We start from the raw sequence: 20415 nt of genomic DNA, 5'->3' as shown, positions 1-20415 counted from the left end.
AGCTTATTCCTGTTTGGTTACAATGTGACCCGGGGGTGGGGGGAATAAGAATGTGATATGCTGGAAGTCAGCTTATTCCTGTATGGTTACAATGTGACCCGGGGGTGGGGGGAATAAGAATGTGATATGCTGGAAGTCAGCTTATTCCTGTTTGGTTACAATGTGACCCTGGGGGATAGGAATGTGATATGCTGGAGGTCAGCTTATTCCTGTTTGGTTACAATGTGACCCTGGGGGATAGGAATGTGATATGCTGGAGGTCAGCTTATTCCTGTTTGGTTACAATGTGACCCGGGGGTGGGGGGAATAAAAACGTGATATGCTGGAGGTAAGCTTATTCCTGTTTGGTTACAATGTGACCCGGGGGTGGGGGGAATAAAAATGTGATATGCTGGAAGTCAGCTTATTCCTGTTTGGTTACAATGTGACTCTGGGGGAGTAGGTACGTGATATGCTGGAGGTCAGCTTATTCCTGTTTGGTTACAATGTGACCCTGGGGGATAGGAAGGTAATATGCTGGAAGTCAGCTTATTCCTGTTTGGTTACAATGTGACCCGGGGGTGGGGGGAATAAGAATGTGATATGCTGGAGGTCAGCTTATTCCTGTTTGGTTACAATGTGACCCTGGGGGATAGGAATGTGATATGCTGGAGGTCAGCTTATTCCTGTTTGGTTACAATGTGACCTTGGGGGATAGGAAGGTGATATGCTGGAGGTCAGCTTATTCCTGTTTGGTTACAATGTGACCCTGGGGGGATAGGAATGTGATATGCTGGAGGTCAGCTTATTCCTGTTTGGTTACAATGTGACCTTGGGGGATAGGAATGTGATATGCTGGAGGTCAGCTTATTCCAGTTTGGTTACAATGTGACCTTGGGGGATAGGAAGGTGATATGCTGGAGGTCAGCTTATTCCTGTTTGGTTACAATGTGACCCTGGGGAATAGGAATGTGATATGCTGGAGGTCAGCTTATTCCAGTTTGGTTACAATGTGACCCTGGGGGATAGGAATGTGATATGCTGGAGGTCAGCTTATTCCAGTTTGGTTACAATGTGACCCTGGGGGATAGGAATGTGATATGCTGGAGGTCAGCTTATTCCTGTTTGGTTACAATGTGACCCTGGGGGATAGGAATGTGATATGCTGGAAGTCAGCTTATTCCTGTTTGGTTACAATGTGACCCTGGGGGATAGGAAGGTGATATGCTGGAGGTCAGCTTATTCCTGTTTGGTTACAATGTGACCCTGGGTGATAGGAAGGTGATATGCTGGAAGTCAGCTTATTCCTGTTTGGTTACAATGTGACCCTGGGGGATAGGAAGGTAATATGCTGGAAGTCAGCTTATTCCTGTTTGGTTACAATGTGACCCTGATGGATAGGAAGGTGATATGCTGGAGGTCAGCTTATTCCTGTTTGGTTACAATGTGACCCGGGGGTGGGGGCAATAAGAATGTGATATGCTGGAAGTCAGCTTATTCCTGTTTGGTTACAATGTGACCCGGGGGTGGGGGGAATAAGAATGTGATATGCTGGAAGTCAGCTTATTCCTGTATAGTTACAATGTGACCCGGGGGTGGGGGGAATAAGAATGTGATATGCTGGAAGTCAGCTTATTCCTGTTTGGTTACAATGTGACCCTGGGGGATAGGAAGGTAATATGCTGGAGGTCAGCTTATTCCTGTATGGTTACAATGTGACCCGGGGGTGGGGGGGAATAAGAATGTGATATGCTGGAAGTCAGCTTATTCCTGTTTGGTTACAATGTGACCCTGGGGGATAGGAAGGTAATATGCTGGAAGTCAGCTTATTCCTGTTTGGTTACAATGTGACCCGGGGGTGGGGGGAATAAGAATGTGATATGCTGGAAGTCAGCTTATTCCTGTTTGGTTACAATGTGACCCTGGGGGATAGGAATGTGATATGCTGGAAGTCAGCTTATTCCTGTATGGTTACAATGTGACCCGGGGGTGGGGGGAATAAGAATGTGATATGCTGGAAGTCAGCTTATTCCTGTTTGGTTACAATGTGACCCTGGGGGATAGGAAGGTAATATACTGGAGGTCAGCTTATTCCTGTTTGGTTACAATGTGACCCGGGGGTGGGGGGGAATAAAAATGTGATATGCTGGAAGTCAGCTTATTCCTGTTTGGTTACAATGTGACCCGGGGGTGGGGGGAATAAAAATGTGATATGCTGGAAGTCAGCTTATTCCTGTTTGGTTACAATGTGACCCGGGGGCTGGGGGAATAAAAATGTGATATGCTGGAAGTCAGCTTATTCCTGTTTGGTTACAATGTGACCCGGGGGTGGGGGGAATAAGAATGTGATATGCTGGAAGTCAGCTTATTCCTGTTTGGTTACAATGTGACCCTGGGGGATAGGAATGTGATAAGCTGGAGGTCAGCTTATTCCTGTATGGTTACAATGTGACCCGGGGGTGGGGGGAATAAGAATGTGATATGCTGGAAGTCAGCTTATTCCTGTTTGGTTACAATGTGACCCTGGGGGATAGGAATATGATATGCTGGAGGTCAGCTTATTCCTGTATGGTTACAATGTGACCTTGGGGGAATAGGAATGTGATATGCTGGAGGTCAGCTTATTCCTTTATGGTTACAATGTGACCTTGGGGGAATAGGAATGTGATATGCTGGAAGTCAGCTTATTCCTGTTTGGTTATAATGTGACCCTGGGGGATAGGAATGTGATATGCTGGAAGTCAGCTTATTCCTGTTTGGTTACAATGTGACCCGGGGGTGGGGGGAATAAGAATGTGATATGCTGGAAGTCAGCTTATTCCTGTATAGTTACAATGTGACCCGGGGGTGGGGGGAATAAGAATGTGATATGCTGGAAGTCAGCTTATTCCTGTTTGGTTACAATGTGACCCTGGGGGATAGGAAGGTAATATGCTGGAGGTCAGCTTATTCCTGTATGGTTACAATGTGACCCGGGGGTGGGGGGGGAATAAGAATGTGATATGCTGGAAGTCAGCTTATTCCTGTTTGGTTACAATGTGACCCTGGGGGATAGGAAGGTAATATGCTGGAAGTCAGCTTATTCCTGTTTGGTTACAATGTGACCCGGGGGTGGGGGGAATAAGAATGTGATATGCTGGAAGTCAGCTTATTCCTGTTTGGTTACTATGTGACCCTGGGGGATAGGAAGGTGATATGCTGGAAGTCAGCTTATTCCTGTATGGTTACAATGTGACCCGGGGGTGGGGGGAATAAGAATGTGATATGCTGGAAGTCAGCTTATTCCTGTTTGGTTACAATGTGACCCTGGGGGATAGGAAGGTAATATACTGGAGGTCAGCTTATTCCTGTTTGGTTACAATGTGACCCGGGGGTGGGGGGAATAAAAATGTGATATGCTGGAAGTCAGCTTATTCCTGTTTGGTTACAATGTGACCCGGGGGTGGGGGGAATAAAAATGTGATATGCTGGAAGTCAGCTTATTCCTGTTTGGTTACAATGTGACCCGGGGGCTGGGGGAATAAAAATGTGATATGCTGGAAGTCAGCTTATTCCTGTTTGGTTACAATGTGACCCGGGGGTGGGGGGAATAAGAATGTGATATGCTGGAAGTCAGCTTATTCCTGTTTGGTTACAATGTGACCCTGGGGGATAGGAATGTGATAAGCTGGAGGTCAGCTTATTCCTGTATGGTTACAATGTGACCCTGGGGGATAGGAATGTGATATGCTGGAGGTCAGCTTATTCCTGTTTGGTTACAATGTGACCCTGGGGGATAGGAATGTGATATGCTGGAAGTCAGCTTATTCCTGTTTGGTTACAATGTGACCCTGGGGGATAGGAAGGTGATATGCTGGAGGTCAGCTTATTCCTGTTTGGTTACAATGTGACCCTGGGGGATAGGAAGGTGATATGCTGGAAGTCAGCTTATTCCTGTTTGGTTACAATGTGACCCTGGGGGATAGGAAGGTAATATGCTGGAAGTCAGCTTATTCCTGTTTGGTTACAATGTGACCCTGATGGATAGGAAGGTGATATGCTGGAGGTCAGCTTATTCCTGTTTGGTTACAATGTGACCCGGGGGTGGGGGCAATAAGAATGTGATATGCTGGAAGTCAGCTTATTCCTGTTTGGTTACAATGTGACCCGGGGGTGGGGGGAATAAGAATGTGATATGCTGGAAGTCAGCTTATTCCTGTATAGTTACAATGTGACCCGGGGGTGGGGGGAATAAGAATGTGATATGCTGGAAGTCAGCTTATTCCTGTTTGGTTACAATGTGACCCTGGGGGATAGGAAGGTAATATGCTGGAGGTCAGCTTATTCCTGTATGGTTACAATGTGACCCGGGGGTGGGGGGAATAAGAATGTGATATGCTGGAAGTCAGCTTATTCCTGTTTGGTTACAATGTGACCCTGGGGGATAGGAAGGTAATATGCTGGAAGTCAGCTTATTCCTGTTTGGTTACAATGTGACCCGGGGATGGGGGGAATAAGAATGTGATATGCTGGAAGTCAGCTTATTCCTGTTTGGTTACTATGTGACCCTGGGGGATAGGAAGGTGATATGCTGGAAGTCAGCTTATTCCTGTATGGTTACAATGTGACCCGGGGGTGGGGGGAATAAGAATGTGATATGCTGGAAGTCAGCTTATTCATGTTTGGTTACAATGTGACCCGGGGGTGGGGGGAATAAGAATGTGATATGCTGGAAGTCAGCTTATTCCTGTATGGTTACAATGTGACCCGGGGGTGGGGGGAATAAGAATGTGATATGCTGGAAGTCAGCTTATTCCTGTTTGGTTACAATGTGACCCTGGGGGATAGGAATGTGATATGCTGGAGGTCAGCTTATTCCTGTTTGGTTACAATGTGACCCTGGGGGATAGGAATGTGATATGCTGGAGGTCAGCTTATTCCTGTTTGGTTACAATGTGACCCGGGGGTGGGGGGAATAAAAACGTGATATGCTGGAGGTAAGCTTATTCCTGTTTGGTTACAATGTGACCCGGGGGTGGGGGGAATAAAAATGTGATATGCTGGAAGTCAGCTTATTCCTGTTTGGTTACAATGTGACTCTGGGGGAGTAGGTACGTGATATGCTGGAGGTCAGCTTATTCCTGTTTGGTTACAATGTGACCCTGGGGGATAGGAAGGTAATATGCTGGAAGTCAGCTTATTCCTGTTTGGTTACAATGTGACCCGGGGGTGGGGGGAATAAGAATGTGATATGCTGGAGGTCAGCTTATTCCTGTTTGGTTACAATGTGACCCTGGGGGATAGGAATGTGATATGCTGGAGGTCAGCTTATTCCTGTTTGGTTACAATGTGACCTTGGGGGATAGGAAGGTGATATGCTGGAGGTCAGCTTATTCCTGTTTGGTTACAATGTGACCCTGGGGGGATAGGAATGTGATATGCTGGAGGTCAGCTTATTCCTGTTTGGTTACAATGTGACCTTGGGGGATAGGAATGTGATATGCTGGAGGTCAGCTTATTCCAGTTTGGTTACAATGTGACCTTGGGGGATAGGAAGGTGATATGCTGGAGGTCAGCTTATTCCTGTTTGGTTACAATGTGACCCTGGGGAATAGGAATGTGATATGCTGGAGGTCAGCTTATTCCAGTTTGGTTACAATGTGACCCTGGGGGATAGGAATGTGATATGCTGGAGGTCAGCTTATTCCAGTTTGGTTACAATGTGACCCTGGGGGATAGGAATGTGATATGCTGGAGGTCAGCTTATTCCTGTTTGGTTACAATGTGACCCTGGGGGATAGGAATGTGATATGCTGGAAGTCAGCTTATTCCTGTTTGGTTACAATGTGACCCTGGGGGATAGGAAGGTGATATGCTGGAGGTCAGCTTATTCCTGTTTGGTTACAATGTGACCCTGGGTGATAGGAAGGTGATATGCTGGAAGTCAGCTTATTCCTGTTTGGTTACAATGTGACCCTGGGGGATAGGAAGGTAATATGCTGGAAGTCAGCTTATTCCTGTTTGGTTACAATGTGACCCTGATGGATAGGAAGGTGATATGCTGGAGGTCAGCTTATTCCTGTTTGGTTACAATGTGACCCGGGGGTGGGGGCAATAAGAATGTGATATGCTGGAAGTCAGCTTATTCCTGTTTGGTTACAATGTGACCCGGGGGTGGGGGGAATAAGAATGTGATATGCTGGAAGTCAGCTTATTCCTGTATAGTTACAATGTGACCCGGGGGTGGGGGGAATAAGAATGTGATATGCTGGAAGTCAGCTTATTCCTGTTTGGTTACAATGTGACCCTGGGGGATAGGAAGGTAATATGCTGGAGGTCAGCTTATTCCTGTATGGTTACAATGTGACCCGGGGGTGGGGGGGAATAAGAATGTGATATGCTGGAAGTCAGCTTATTCCTGTTTGGTTACAATGTGACCCTGGGGGATAGGAAGGTAATATGCTGGAAGTCAGCTTATTCCTGTTTGGTTACAATGTGACCCGGGGGTGGGGGGAATAAGAATGTGATATGCTGGAAGTCAGCTTATTCCTGTTTGGTTACTATGTGACCCTGGGGGATAGGAAGGTGATATGCTGGAAGTCAGCTTATTCCTGTATGGTTACAATGTGACCCGGGGGTGGGGGGAATAAGAATGTGATATGCTGGAAGTCAGCTTATTCCTGTTTGGTTACAATGTGACCCTGGGGGATAGGAAGGTAATATACTGGAGGTCAGCTTATTCCTGTTTGGTTACAATGTGACCCGGGGGTGGGGGGAATAAAAATGTGATATGCTGGAAGTCAGCTTATTCCTGTTTGGTTACAATGTGACCCGGGGGTGGGGGGAATAAAAATGTGATATGCTGGAAGTCAGCTTATTCCTGTTTGGTTACAATGTGACCCGGGGGCTGGGGGAATAAAAATGTGATATGCTGGAAGTCAGCTTATTCCTGTTTGGTTACAATGTGACCCGGGGGTGGGGGGAATAAGAATGTGATATGCTGGAAGTCAGCTTATTCCTGTTTGGTTACAATGTGACCCTGGGGGATAGGAATGTGATAAGCTGGAGGTCAGCTTATTCCTGTATGGTTACAATGTGACCCGGGGGTGGGGGGAATAAGAATGTGATATGCTGGAAGTCAGCTTATTCCTGTTTGGTTACAATGTGACCCTGGGGGATAGGAATATGATATGCTGGAGGTCAGCTTATTCCTGTATGGTTACAATGTGACCTTGGGGGAATAGGAATGTGATATGCTGGAGGTCAGCTTATTCCTTTATGGTTACAATGTGACCTTGGGGGAATAGGAATGTGATATGCTGGAAGTCAGCTTATTCCTGTTTGGTTATAATGTGACCCTGGGGGATAGGAATGTGATATGCTTTAAGTCAGCTTATTCCTGTTTGGTTACAATGTGACCCGGGGGTGGGGGGAATAAGAATGTGATATGCTGGAAGTCAGCTTATTCCTGTATAGTTACAATGTGACCCGGGGGTGGGGGGAATAAGAATGTGATATGCTGGAAGTCAGCTTATTCCTGTTTGGTTACAATGTGACCCTGGGGGATAGGAAGGTAATATGCTGGAGGTCAGCTTATTCCTGTATGGTTACAATGTGACCCGGGGGTGGGGGGGAATAAGAATGTGATATGCTGGAAGTCAGCTTATTCCTGTTTGGTTACAATGTGACCCGGGGGTGGGGGGAATAAGAATGTGATATGCTGGAAGTCAGCTTATTCCTGTTTGGTTACTATGTGACCCTGGGGGATAGGAAGGTGATATGCTGGAAGTCAGCTTATTCCTGTATGGTTACAATATGACCCGGGGGTGGGGGGAATAAGAATGTGATATGCTGGAAGTCAGCTTATTCCTGTTTGGTTACAATGTGACCCTGGGGGATAGGAAGGTAATATACTGGAGGTCAGCTTATTCCTGTTTGGTTACAATGTGACCCGGGGGTGGGGGGAATAAAAATGTGATATGCTGGAAGTCAGCTTATTCCTGTTTGGTTACAATGTGACCCGGGGGTGGGGGGAATAAAAATGTGATATGCTGGAAGTCAGCTTATTCCTGTTTGGTTACAATGTGACCCGGGGGCTGGGGGAATAAAAATGTGATATGCTGGAAGTCAGCTTATTCCTGTTTGGTTACAATGTGACCCGGGGGTGGGGGGAATAAGAATGTGATATGCTGGAAGTCAGCTTATTCCTGTTTGGTTACAATGTGACCCTGGGGGATAGGAATGTGATAAGCTGGAGGTCAGCTTATTCCTGTATGGTTACAATGTGACCCGGGGGTGGGGGGAATAAGAATGTGATATGCTGGAAGTCAGCTTATTCCTGTTTGGTTACAATGTGACCCTGGGGGATAGGAATATGATATGCTGGAGGTCAGCTTATTCCTGTATGGTTACAATGTGACCTTGGGGGAATAGGAATGTGATATGCTGGAGGTCAGCTTATTCCTTTATGGTTACAATGTGACCTTGGGGGCATAGGAATGTGATATGCTGGAAGTCAGCTTATTCCTGTTTGGTTATAATGTGACCCTGGGGGATAGGAATGTGATATGCTGGAGGTCAGCTTATTCCTGTATGGTTACAATGTGACCCTGGGGGATAGGAAGGTGATATGCTGGAGGTCAGCTTATTCCTGTATGGTTACAATGTGACCCGGGGGTGGGGGGAATAAGAATGTGATATGCTGGAAGTCAGCAGTCCTGTGTGGTTACAATATGATGTCAATTATAACACGATGTTGTTATTCTGGACCCTGATTTCTTAAAAGAAAAAAAAAGGTAAAAATGCCCCAAATTTGAATGCTTCCTCAATTTGTCATGTGCTATACCGCTTAGTAAACCACTAAAGCATAGCTACCGAAATTAACTGCGGCACAGCCTGGTGATGTATTGGCACAACAAAACCAAACAATTGCTACTTAAAGGCCTAGTTTTCAAAGCCTTCTATAAGTGACCCCCCCCCCATCTGTGTATAGTACACATCTTCTGTGTATCAGATGTCTGATCTGAGTGTCCAGCTGTGCAGTTTTAGAGGTTTTATGATAGAAATGGACAATACATTTTGTCTTTTAGTTGTTGTTGTTGTTTGCAGATTTCATGATAATAAAATTATTATAACAATGCCTTTGCATAAGGGCTATTCCATTTAAACATAAAACCCCCGGGGGAAAGGGACTTTTTAATTATGCCACCCCCCTACAGAAGCAAATTAACCCTTGTTGGGTCCAAATTAGAGAAAAAAGACACCCACCCATGTACTAATTAAATAATTGCCTACCCCCCATGGGTTTTATGTTTTACTGGAATAGCCCTAAGAATAAGAGTTATGTTTTGTGTAATTGCCCATTAATATGATTTAAAAAAAAAATAACCTGTAAAAAAAAAATGAAGAAATTTATATGAAACACAGATACAATTTGTTTATATTCTGAAATAATCAATCCATTGATTGAACATATTCTAATTTCAGTAACTTGTACTGGAATGTTCATATCCTGGCTGTGGCAATCTTCGTGATCTTGCGTTATATACCCACATATAAAAATTCAGCAGAGGAGAACATTACTCAGAAGGAACTAGTCTCCACAACTCAAAATAACCTACACTCCTCATTTAAACAACAGCCAAATGCCTCATCAGTTAAACAGCCTGATGTTGACATTTTGAAAAATGAATAGATATACAAAATTATTGTATAGCTGAAGCATAGGAATACATGTTTAAGAAGTTATATGTGTGGATATATTTATGTATCCTGGTATAAGCATTAGTTACTTATATTTTAAACTATATATGTATCATAGTCTCAATTCTTATATCTCTTTTTTTGTTTTTGGTGTTCTTTTTAAGTAAATGAACTTTTAATTGACAAGATATTGTCCTTGTTTGATTTTAAGTTTTGCTTTTTACATTATTATCAGTATAAATTGTGCTACTGTTCTTGTTGGGTATTCAAGTAAATTGATTTGGAAGTTCACTTTTATAGTATTTCAATTATAAATTGTGCTATTGTCTTAATTACTAGTCAAATAAATTTGATTTCTGAAGTTTACTTTTAAAGTATTTCAATTATAAATTGTGCTATTGTCTTAATTAATAGTCAAGTATATTTGATTTCTGAAGTTCACTTTAATATTAGTTTGATTATAAATGGTGCTTTCGTCTTATTAATATTCTAGTAAATATGTTTCCTGAAGTTTGCTTTTAATTTATTTTCATTACAATTTTTGCTGTAATGTCTTATTTACTAGCCAAGAAAATTTAGTTTCTGAAATAAAAAAAATTCTTACCTGTATAGATAAATTCAAGAATGTGTCATAAAACAGAATTTTTAAAAACCACCGTATTTTTAGACATAAATATTTACTGATACATTTATTGAAATAACCTTTACCAGTTCTTAATCCAAGGGCCACAGTCATATGTATACATGAATGTGATCGCATTTCTTGAATATCCAAATTTATTCTATACCTAATTTATATGTCCAATTGTAGACTCTTTATTTTCAACACATGACCATACAATATACTTCAGTAATGGGCTGGATCCGCTTAAAAATACATAGTATTTTTTCTGTATTGTAAAATTCACAGGTGTCATGTTAAACCTATGAAACCGAGACAAGGTAAAGGTTCTGAATGAAAATCAGAATCGACAGATGCTCAAGTTACTGACAAAAATCCTCTTTAATAACCATGACCAATTCTAGTTTGTTTACAAACAAAACATCAAACTATTGTTTTAATCTAATATCAGTGCCTTTATGATTAATATAATTGGAATAATGAGGGTATAGAATAAATACGTTATTTGACATTGTTCTGCACAAACGGGATACATTTGGACTACGTATATGCATGTAGCTAAGAAAACCATATTGGACTTGCCATAACAGCTCATACGATATGATTTTCACAGCTGTGTACTCGTCCAAATATATCTCTGTATTATACAGAACAATGTTAAAACAAACTATAAATGGTATCAGTGGTTACTATAGTTACTAATAGGAAGCTACTAGCGAATGTTAGTTCCATAACATTGAATGCATCACTGTATATAATTGTGTGAATTATTAGTTTTTTGTATAGAGAAAACTTAAGATATATTTGTATGAACTGAAACTTGTTATTATTTGGTCCTTGTATATATCTATTATCAGTACTGCATTCTGATTGGATGAACTAGATATCAGTTGACCAATGGTATACAAGGTTTGAATTATTGGCTAAAAATACTCATTTTGCAGAATATGTTACTCATGTTTAATCATGATAAATAATTGTTGAAAATGTAAAAGATAAAGATTGATCAAATGTTTGTGTGTTTATGCTGTGTGTATCCATTTTAAATGTCATGTTGTTAGAAGCTTTTTTAAAGAGTGGCAAAGAATTTTTTTAATCATATCAGTAGAAGCATTATATAGTTTTATGAAAGTCATTCCATTTTAATTTATGTTATTAGTAGATTTTTATCAAGTGTTGAGTGAAAGGGAACTATGTGAATGTCTGTCCAATACATTATAGCCAAGCGAAATATATAAATTGTGCATGCACAAATATTCCAGTTTTGAAAAAGCCCCGAGTTAGCAGGTTCTGAAGATGGCTTAATTCTGGAAATTATAACAAGCTTTGAGGGAGTGCCTCTCTGTATCACAGTTACATTTATGTTTTCGTAAATTTCATGTTAGCCTTTCAATAAGTATTTAAACTGTATGTTGGTTAAACTTTAAGAGGGTTTTTCAAGACTTAAATTATGTTTGGAAAAATAGTTTTTCAATAAAAATCTAATTGTCAAAAAATTATCCCATTGTTCAAGTGAGTGTCACGGGAATATTTATGACGATGATTTTAATTTTTAAATATTGAATGTTATGTTGTTGCTTTTAGGACCAATGTGTAGGTCACAAAGTTGTTGAATTAAATGTTTAAGGTTGGCTTGATGTGTGAAATTAATGTTTTAAGGTTGGCTTGATGTGTGAAATTAATGTTTTAAGGTTGGCTTGATGTGTGAAATTAATGTTTTAAGGTTGGCTTGATGTGGTAAATTTAATGTTTTAAGGTTGATGTGTTTTGTTTATCAGTTTTTGTGCAATAAAGATTACGTAGACTTGCCATGTATATATTTAGTTGGAGTTTAAAACAAATGCTCTGTTGTGTAGGATTTTTTGAAAGTTTGTTTAAGTTATTAAGACATGATGCATGCAAGCAAATAATAAAATTTTGATTGTATGGTTCTTATTGCCAAACAGTTTTCCAATAAAAATTAATAGAGTTTAATTTAAATGATTTGCTATCGAATTATTGACAGAGTTAATGTTAAAAAAATTGTATTTATAGAGTGTGAGATTAGACAGGCTTAACTTTTCATGTTAAACGTGAGATTGCCCCGGTGTTTTCAGAATGTAACCTTTCATCACCATTACAAGTATTACAACGCATGTGTGGGATTGAGTTTGATTTAGCATTAAATTATCTAGTCTAATTTTCGCAGAAAAAGATAACAAGGTTTTGTAATTGCCTTGGTGTTGTTGTTGACGTCTATATCGATATTTTCAGATGTTTCTGCAATGGATCATGTTAAAAATTACCTAATGTTTGAATTAATTTTTTTTTATTCTGTTTTTAAAAAATATACACTATTTCGAGACGACCCTCATACATAAGTAATATGTCTGTAATCTGTACATCTTAAGCTTATATAAGGCTGAACTGCACAAATGTATTTATTTCCATGAATGCTAAATAATCGCGTAACTAATGGTAAGATACTAATTAGTCAGAAAACATTTTAATCTCAACACATATCTTCACAAATGTCTCAGAAAAAATTTAAGCATGTAATAAAATGAGTTTTTTTTTATATTTTAAGATCCTTCTCTTTCAAATGTCTACTTGTTCATTTTTACTGTTAAAATTCTTATCAAAATAAGGTCAGAAAGTATTTCAATAATCATTATTAAATTGAGAATAAAATAGCTATAAAAAAAATATTACTTTTCAGGTTCTGTTGTGTTATATTTGTATTTTAATTTAAGTATTTAGCTGTATCGCATCTGAAAATATCATATTGGCATGAAAGAAATAAAGCCAGTAACGTTCCTAGTCATTTCTTAGTTGTTTCTTATAAAGAGCTAAAATATGGCTGAATTTTGTTATTGTCCGATTCACTATGTAAATCATGTTCTTTGTAATTTTCATGCTAATAAAGCTGGGGCCTGTTTTAATAAGATATCTGAGCTAAGTCATAAAACCTTGCACTGCTTTAGGGTGCTCGGAACACCCGTAAAGTGACAGGCAAAATCTATTTTATCTATTCAGCACTTTACGCCAAAAATAGAATAACGCATGAAATTTTACAATCTTAGGCCTTTTCTATCTTTTTAAAAAAGGGGCCCAAGTCTTTTATTAACTTTTTTATCCACCAAGCGCATCCAATTGCAACATTATATTTCAAAATGACCAGTTTTATATTTATCAGCATTTAAAACGAAGGTACCTTGAGATTGAGAGAATAAGTGTTGTATTGTGTTCATTCAAGTTTAGACAGTTAAGAAATACTTAAACTTTGCTGTACAGGACATCTCTAAATATGTATACTTGTAGATACACGTTATTAAGTCAGCTTTTTGCACTAGTGAGCAAATCACACTGGAATTGTTTTTTCTTTTATATTTAATTAAAACGGTGCACAAGTTCCATGATCATAATTGTGGCACATTTCATGAGGCACCAATATCAGTAACATGTCTTTATTGCTTAATTAATTTTAAAGTCAAACTATTGATAACATTTATCAATGGCAAATAAAAATAATCTGGACAATACAACTCCTTATAAGGATAATATAAACATTTTGCTAGATTTTTATCCATATTTTATAAATGGGGACTGGGGGTGATATTTAAAAAAAATGACTGTTTAACCGATGAGAAAACCATATACACATACAAACGTGTTTCAAGATGAACCACAAACAAGATCATTACAATTTGCTCTTTTAAATGTGAATGTTTACATCACTATTGTAGGTACCAGTATTAATAAACCCATTCCCAGACAGTACTGGACCAATACTTTTATTTTTACTTGAGTCAATAAGCTTTTAGTGGCCGCTGAATAAAGAGGGGGCAGGCGGAGATAAATATCTAGCAATTCATTTATAGTCAGCTAAGGGACTGAGTAAGAAAGTTAGTGAATGGAAAATTGCAGCTAGTCTATGATAATATCCTCGTTTCTTGTAAAAACATCGTGGTTTGCCTTAAGTTGATGTCTTCTGCTCTATTGGTGCTTAATTCTTTTTTTAATTCCAATATGTACCGAAAAATCAGTATGTTACAGGGCCGGCATTAAAACGTCTTCAGTCATTTCCTAACGTAAGTCACTTTCCTTATTTAAGTTCCGAGGGTTACTGTATATCATATTTGAAAAATGATAGCATGATAACATAATAATTTCTGGAATTATATGTATTTTCATGCACTTAATTGCAAGAAACAAACATTTGCTTTAAAGGCATTAACACTTTAATTTGACTATGAACATTTGAGAAATTCGTCTTAAGTTAGGAAATGACTGAGATGTTTTATGAGCACCAGGCGAGACCCATCCTCATGAAGAAAAGTCTGGAGTCTGGACATAATGATTCGTTTGCTAATATCGATGTTTATGTGTGCTTTTCAAATTTTTAATTTGAGTGCCAATAAAACTGCTTTTATTTAAAAAATATATCAGAATGACCATTATTATTATGAAAAATATTTGGTAATCTAGGTAATATAATTTTGTAAAATAAATACAAGTATGCTTAAGTTTAGTGCTTTCGCCATTTTGAATGTATAAGCTGTGATGAATTAAAAGGCTAAAAGTAGTTTTATACCTGTCCTAATAAATATATTACAGCAGGAGTGTTGTGTTGGTAAACAAAGACCATGACTAAAGGCTTTCTAAGTTACACTGGTTAAGGTTAAAGTAGGACCCTAATTGGCATCATTTTCATCTATGATTAAATTGATAATTTCATAATGAGCATCATTTCCTGGATTCAAAAACAAAATTCTTAAGGATTTTACTGTCAAATAACAATTTTATTTAGAACTTTAAAAAGCATACCCCATTTCAGATTTTTAAAAAAACAACAACATCACCCGAGAGACAAAAACAATTCTTTATTTCATTTCTTTTTTAATCGCCCGAAGGGTCGTATTATGTTATGGCCTCCATCGTCTGTCTGTCCGTCTGTTAGCAATTCCGTGTCAGGGCCATAACTTGGTAACTAATAAAGCGATTTTCAAATAACTTTATACAAATCATCACTACATTAAAAGGATGTGTCGCGCGCAATTTCCAGGTCCATACCTCAAAGACTAGAATCACCATGGGGGTGCGTTAGCAAATCCGTGTCCGGGCCACAACTTGGTCACTAATAAAGTCATTTTCAAATAACTTAATACAAAGCATCATTACATTAAAAGGATGTGTCGCGCTCAATTTCCAGGTCCATGCCTCAAACACTAGAATCACCATGGGGGGGACGTTAGCAATTCCATGTCCAGGCCATAACTGGGTTACTACTAAAGCAATTTTCAAATAACTTTATACAAATCATCTCTACATTAAAAGGATTTGTCAAGCATGCTTTCCAGGTCCGTACCTCAAAGGCTAATTTCACTGGGGGGCGTTAGCAATTCCGTGTCCGGGCCATAACTTGGTAACTAATAAAGCGATTTTTGAATAACTTTATACAAATCATCACTACACTAAAAGGATGTGTCGCGCACAATTTCCAGGTCCATACCTCAAAGACTAGAATCACCATGGGGGTGCCTTAGCAAATCCGTGTCCGGGTCACAACTTGGTCACTTATAAAGTCATTTTCAAATAACTTTATACAAAGCATCATTACATTAAAAGGATGTGCCGCGCGCAATTTCCAGGTCCATACCTCAAAGACTAGAATCACCATGGGGGGGACGTTAGCAATTCCATGTCCAGGCCATAACTGGGTTACTACTAAAGCAATTTTCAAATAACTTTATACAAATCATCTCTACATTAAAAGGATTTGTCAAGCATGCTTTCCAGGTCCGTACCTCAAAGGCTAATTTCACTGGGGGGCGTTAGCAATTCCGTGTCCAGGCCACAACTTTGTGTTACTACTAATAAAGGAATTTTTAGAAAACGTGTCCTAGCCACAACTTTGTAACCAATAAAGCAATTTTTAGATAACTTTATACAAATTATTGCTACATTAAAAGGATGTGTTGTAAGCACTTTCCAAGTCCTGCTACTTTTAAACTTGTATTCTCAGATTTTCTAAGGAAGTTTCAGATATTCTATTTTTTTTATAAAAATATTTCATTTCATAAAATCTGATTCCATATTAGTACATCCTTCATTGCACTACTTACCAGTTTATATGTTGCTTTACAATTATTCTATGTTGTAAAAAAATACTGTTGAACAAAGGTTTTTATTAGCACTGCTAACTTAAGTATCATTAAAGTTTCAATATTGGAAGTTTAAGCCTTTTTTGTAAACACTTCACACCTAGTAAGCAGTATACTAGCATAACCTAAATGTTTATTAAAGACCTCAAACCGAATCTTCTTCGGGCGTATAATGCTCCGTTTCGCGGTGCTCTTGTTTAACATTTTGGCAATTGTATTGTGTCAGATTAACAATACATGTATATATATATATATATATATATATATATATATATATATATATATGCTTTCAGAAATAAAACAATTATTGATCACATCATCAACAAATATTATCAAACTCTTGAACTGTATTAAATGTTCCTCCAGTCGGGTAGCATAAAAAACGAAAGAAGTTAAATTACTGCAATGAAATTTGGACACTTTTCTGGTTTGTAAAGAAATGACAATAATTCATCAGCTCGAAAATGCACTTCTTATTGGCCACTGCTGGGATTTGAACGCAGAACTCTTTCTACATGGTAAGAAGTGTTTTTCTTGAAACCACAGTGGCTGTGTTGAGAGTAGCATGGAGCAGTGTGCCTAGAATCAGGTATTTCATACCAAAATAGTTACCAATATTCAATAACTTGCATTATTAGCATACAATCATTTCATCAATCTAAATACAGTGATCTCCCTTGACAAGCAGATATCTTTGCCTAAATTTAACAAAAACAAGAGACCCACGAGGGCCTATGCTCTACTGGCATAGTGGTCATTTTCAATTCAGAGCATGTATGTATTGGTAATATGCAACAAACATATAGTTCGCGTTTTGTGTTTGAGTTAGCTGAAAACGTTGTGCGTTCAACATATGTGGACAGAAATTGTTGTAAGCAGATTAGTTGCATGAACTATTTTAATATGTGCCAAATCAAGGTCTCCAAGGAGAAAAAATATTTGTTTACAAAATTGTACTCATGGTCAAAATTTCACTGCTGCAGCTTAAAAATTAAGAAAGTAGGTCAAAAGGTCACAGTCGAGGTAATCTGAGGGCAACATTGATACTTGTTTGCAAAACTGTACACATGGTCCAAATTTTATTGCTGTAGCTTCAAATTAAATAAATAAAGTATGTCAAGAGGTCACAAACAAGGTAATCAAAGTACACAATAAATATTTGTTTACAAAACAGTACACATGGTCCAAATTTCATTGCTGTAGCTTCATAAATAAGAAAGAAGGTCAAAAGGTCACAGTCAATGTCATCTGAGGACAACATTGATGCTCGTTTGCAAAACTGTACACATGGTCCAAATTTCATTGCTGTAGCTTCAAAAATAAGCAAGTAGGTCAAAAGGTCACAGTCAAGGTGATCCGAGGACAACATTGATGCTCGTTTGCAACACTGTACACATAGTCCAAATTTCATTGATGTAGCTTCAAAAATGAAAAGATCAAAAGGTCACAGTTAAGGTCATCCGAGGACAACATTGATGCTCGTTTGCAAAACTGTACACATGGTCCAAATTGCATTGCTGTAGCTTTAAAAATAAAAAAGTAGGTCAAAACGGGTGGGGCCAGCTTTGGCCCCAGGGGCATAATTTCAACTGTTTTGCTAGAGGGTCATCATATGATGCTCCACAACAAATATCAAAGGTATGAGCCTTGTGGTTTGAAACAAGAAGATTTTGAAAGTTTTTCTTATAAAGTCTCTAGGAAACTTGTTACTTCCAGGGCAGGGCCAGTTTTGACCAAAGGGGCATAATTTGAACAACCATGGTAGCGGACCACTAATTTATGCCTTATTCAAAATAGCAAGGGTCTGCCTAGCGGTTCAGACAAAAAGATTTTCAAACATTTCCCAATTCAAGTATACCAAACCTGTGAACCCAAGGGCGTGGCCAGTAATGACCTCAGGGGCATAATTTGAACAAACATTCACAATCAATTGTGGTCTTTAGAGCTAAAATGGCCTTTGACTTAAAGAGCTAAAAATCAACCAACCCCTTTAAACTGTATTTTTGATCTCTTTCAACAAGAGCAAAGGAGAATACAACGTAAACTCAACTGCACAACCAAAAACAAGTTGTCTCTCTTTAATCCTACACTAGGCTATACATGTAGACTTAATAGCATTTTTCATCGAGATACAATCAAAACTGGGGACTGCATCGTGTTCACAAGCAATTGTTTACAGACGCACGCACGGACGCACATACGACGTACACATTACCATCGCATAAGGCCTTTGGCCAGTAGAGCTAAAAATAGATTGATTTCAGCTAAATATCACTTATTTAAAAAGCATTTCATCTAACACCATTTTTAGCCGGATTTTTCATCGAAATATTACGGGTTATAAAATGGCGTAAACCGGGCGGGCTGGCTGGCGGGCGTTAACAATTCTGCGTTACAGTTTTCATTTTATGTAATAAAATCAATATTTTTTATCCAATGGTAATCGAACTTGGTCAGACTATTTGTCGGCATGTTATTTTGAATATATATGAATATGGGTCATCTCGGGTCAAAAACTAGGTCACTAGGACCAATCTTTAGAAGAAATATTTGACTGTAATAAAGTCAACAATTTCTATCAAATCTTGATGAAACATGGTCAGAATGCTTGTCTGCATTATATCTTGTATATTTTTTAATATGGGACAACCAGGGTCAAAATCTAGGTCACTAGGTCAAATCTTAGGAGAAAAAAAATCCACATCATAAATTCAACATTTTTTTTCATATCTTGATGAAACTTTGTCAGAATATTTGTCTGCATAATATCTTGCATATTTTTTATATCGGTCATCCCGGGGAAAATTATAGGTAACTAGGTCAAATCTTAGGAAACTCCTCAACAATTTTTGTCAAATCGGTCACAAGGTTAAATCTTAGGAGAAAGAATTCCACGGTCATAAAAAATCATTATTTTTTGTCAAATCTTTATAAAACTTAGTCAGAATATTTGTCTACATAATGTCTTAAACATTTGTGAATATGGGTCAACTCAGATCAAAAACTAGGTCACTAGGTCAAATCTTAGGAAATATTTTCCCGATGTCATAAAAAACATTCTATGCTTACCAAACCTATCAATATCTGTCAACAACTAAATTCATTTGCTATTTTATAAACACACATCCCAATCATGAATTTCATATCTATCCATATTTTTCAAAACAATAAATTTCAATTAACTTTAAAGATATTTGTGTAAATGAAATCTTAGATGATAAAGTGTGTCATCTAGGGTCAAAAACTAGGTCTCTGGGACAGATCTTATTGGAAAAGCTGATGTATTTATAAAATGTTCATTTTTCCTCACACTGGAATAGTTTCTGTTGATCAGGTTACTTGTATGAACGATATCTCCGATTAGTATAAATATGGGTCTTTTTGGTTAAAATGCTAGGTCACTAGCTCAAATCCTAGGTTTGCAAAATTGCATCGTCAAATAAAAAATCCTGCTTTTATGCGGCGTTGACGCATTGGCGTCTTGTAATGTTGTTTAATTTAGAAATATTAAAACAAATAATTGTTTCATTCCCAGAGAAAAAAAACACATTAAAACACGAGGCCAACGAGGGCCTATGCTCTCATTGCATGGCTCTAGTGGTCATATTCAATACAGAGCATATATATTTATGGGTTATAGGCAACATACTTATGGTTCACTTGCAACATTTTGAGTTTGAGTTAGGTAAAAAAGTTGCATGTTCAATATGTGAGGACAGACAATGTAATAAGCAGATTAGTTGGATAAACAATATTAGTGTTTGCCAGTGACAATAGTTGCAAATGTACTAGGAGCCCCTGTCGTGCAGAACCCTATTTTTACATACTCAAATAAAAGTGTGTCATGATTTTGGTATATCCTTTTTTCGGATATTAACCTACCAATAAGCAATGTTTGCATCCAGTTTAGAAAATTATTCATACCCCTTCAACATATCGAGACAATCATCCGCTCTCATGACCTAAAAACCCACCAGGAGCTCAGCCAAG

The 20415-nt window shown here is 38.5% G+C and overlaps 1 protein-coding gene across 4 annotated transcripts in view; it reads left to right on the top strand.

Moving 5' to 3' along the window:
• Positions 1 to 14872, top strand: part of LOC128205818 (lysophospholipid acyltransferase 2-like) — a 43993-nt gene extending 29121 nt beyond the window's left edge. For all 4 annotated transcript variants that reach the window (XM_052907806.1, XM_052907807.1, XM_052907808.1 and 1 more), the window contains one exon: positions 9445 to 14872. In XM_052907806.1, the coding sequence (XP_052763766.1) occupies positions 9445 to 9652 (208 nt within the window). In that variant the 3' untranslated portion in view covers positions 9653 to 14872. The remainder of the gene's footprint in view (positions 1 to 9444) is intronic.
• Positions 14873 to 20415: the final 5543 nt, after the last annotated feature.

Source organism: Mya arenaria, chromosome 10 (assembly GCF_026914265.1).
Source record: "Mya arenaria isolate MELC-2E11 chromosome 10, ASM2691426v1".
Lineage (NCBI taxonomy): Eukaryota > Metazoa > Mollusca > Bivalvia > Myida > Myidae > Mya > Mya arenaria.
The sequence above is the reverse complement of the archived record's forward strand: the minus strand, read 5'-3'. Positions and strand labels throughout refer to the sequence as shown.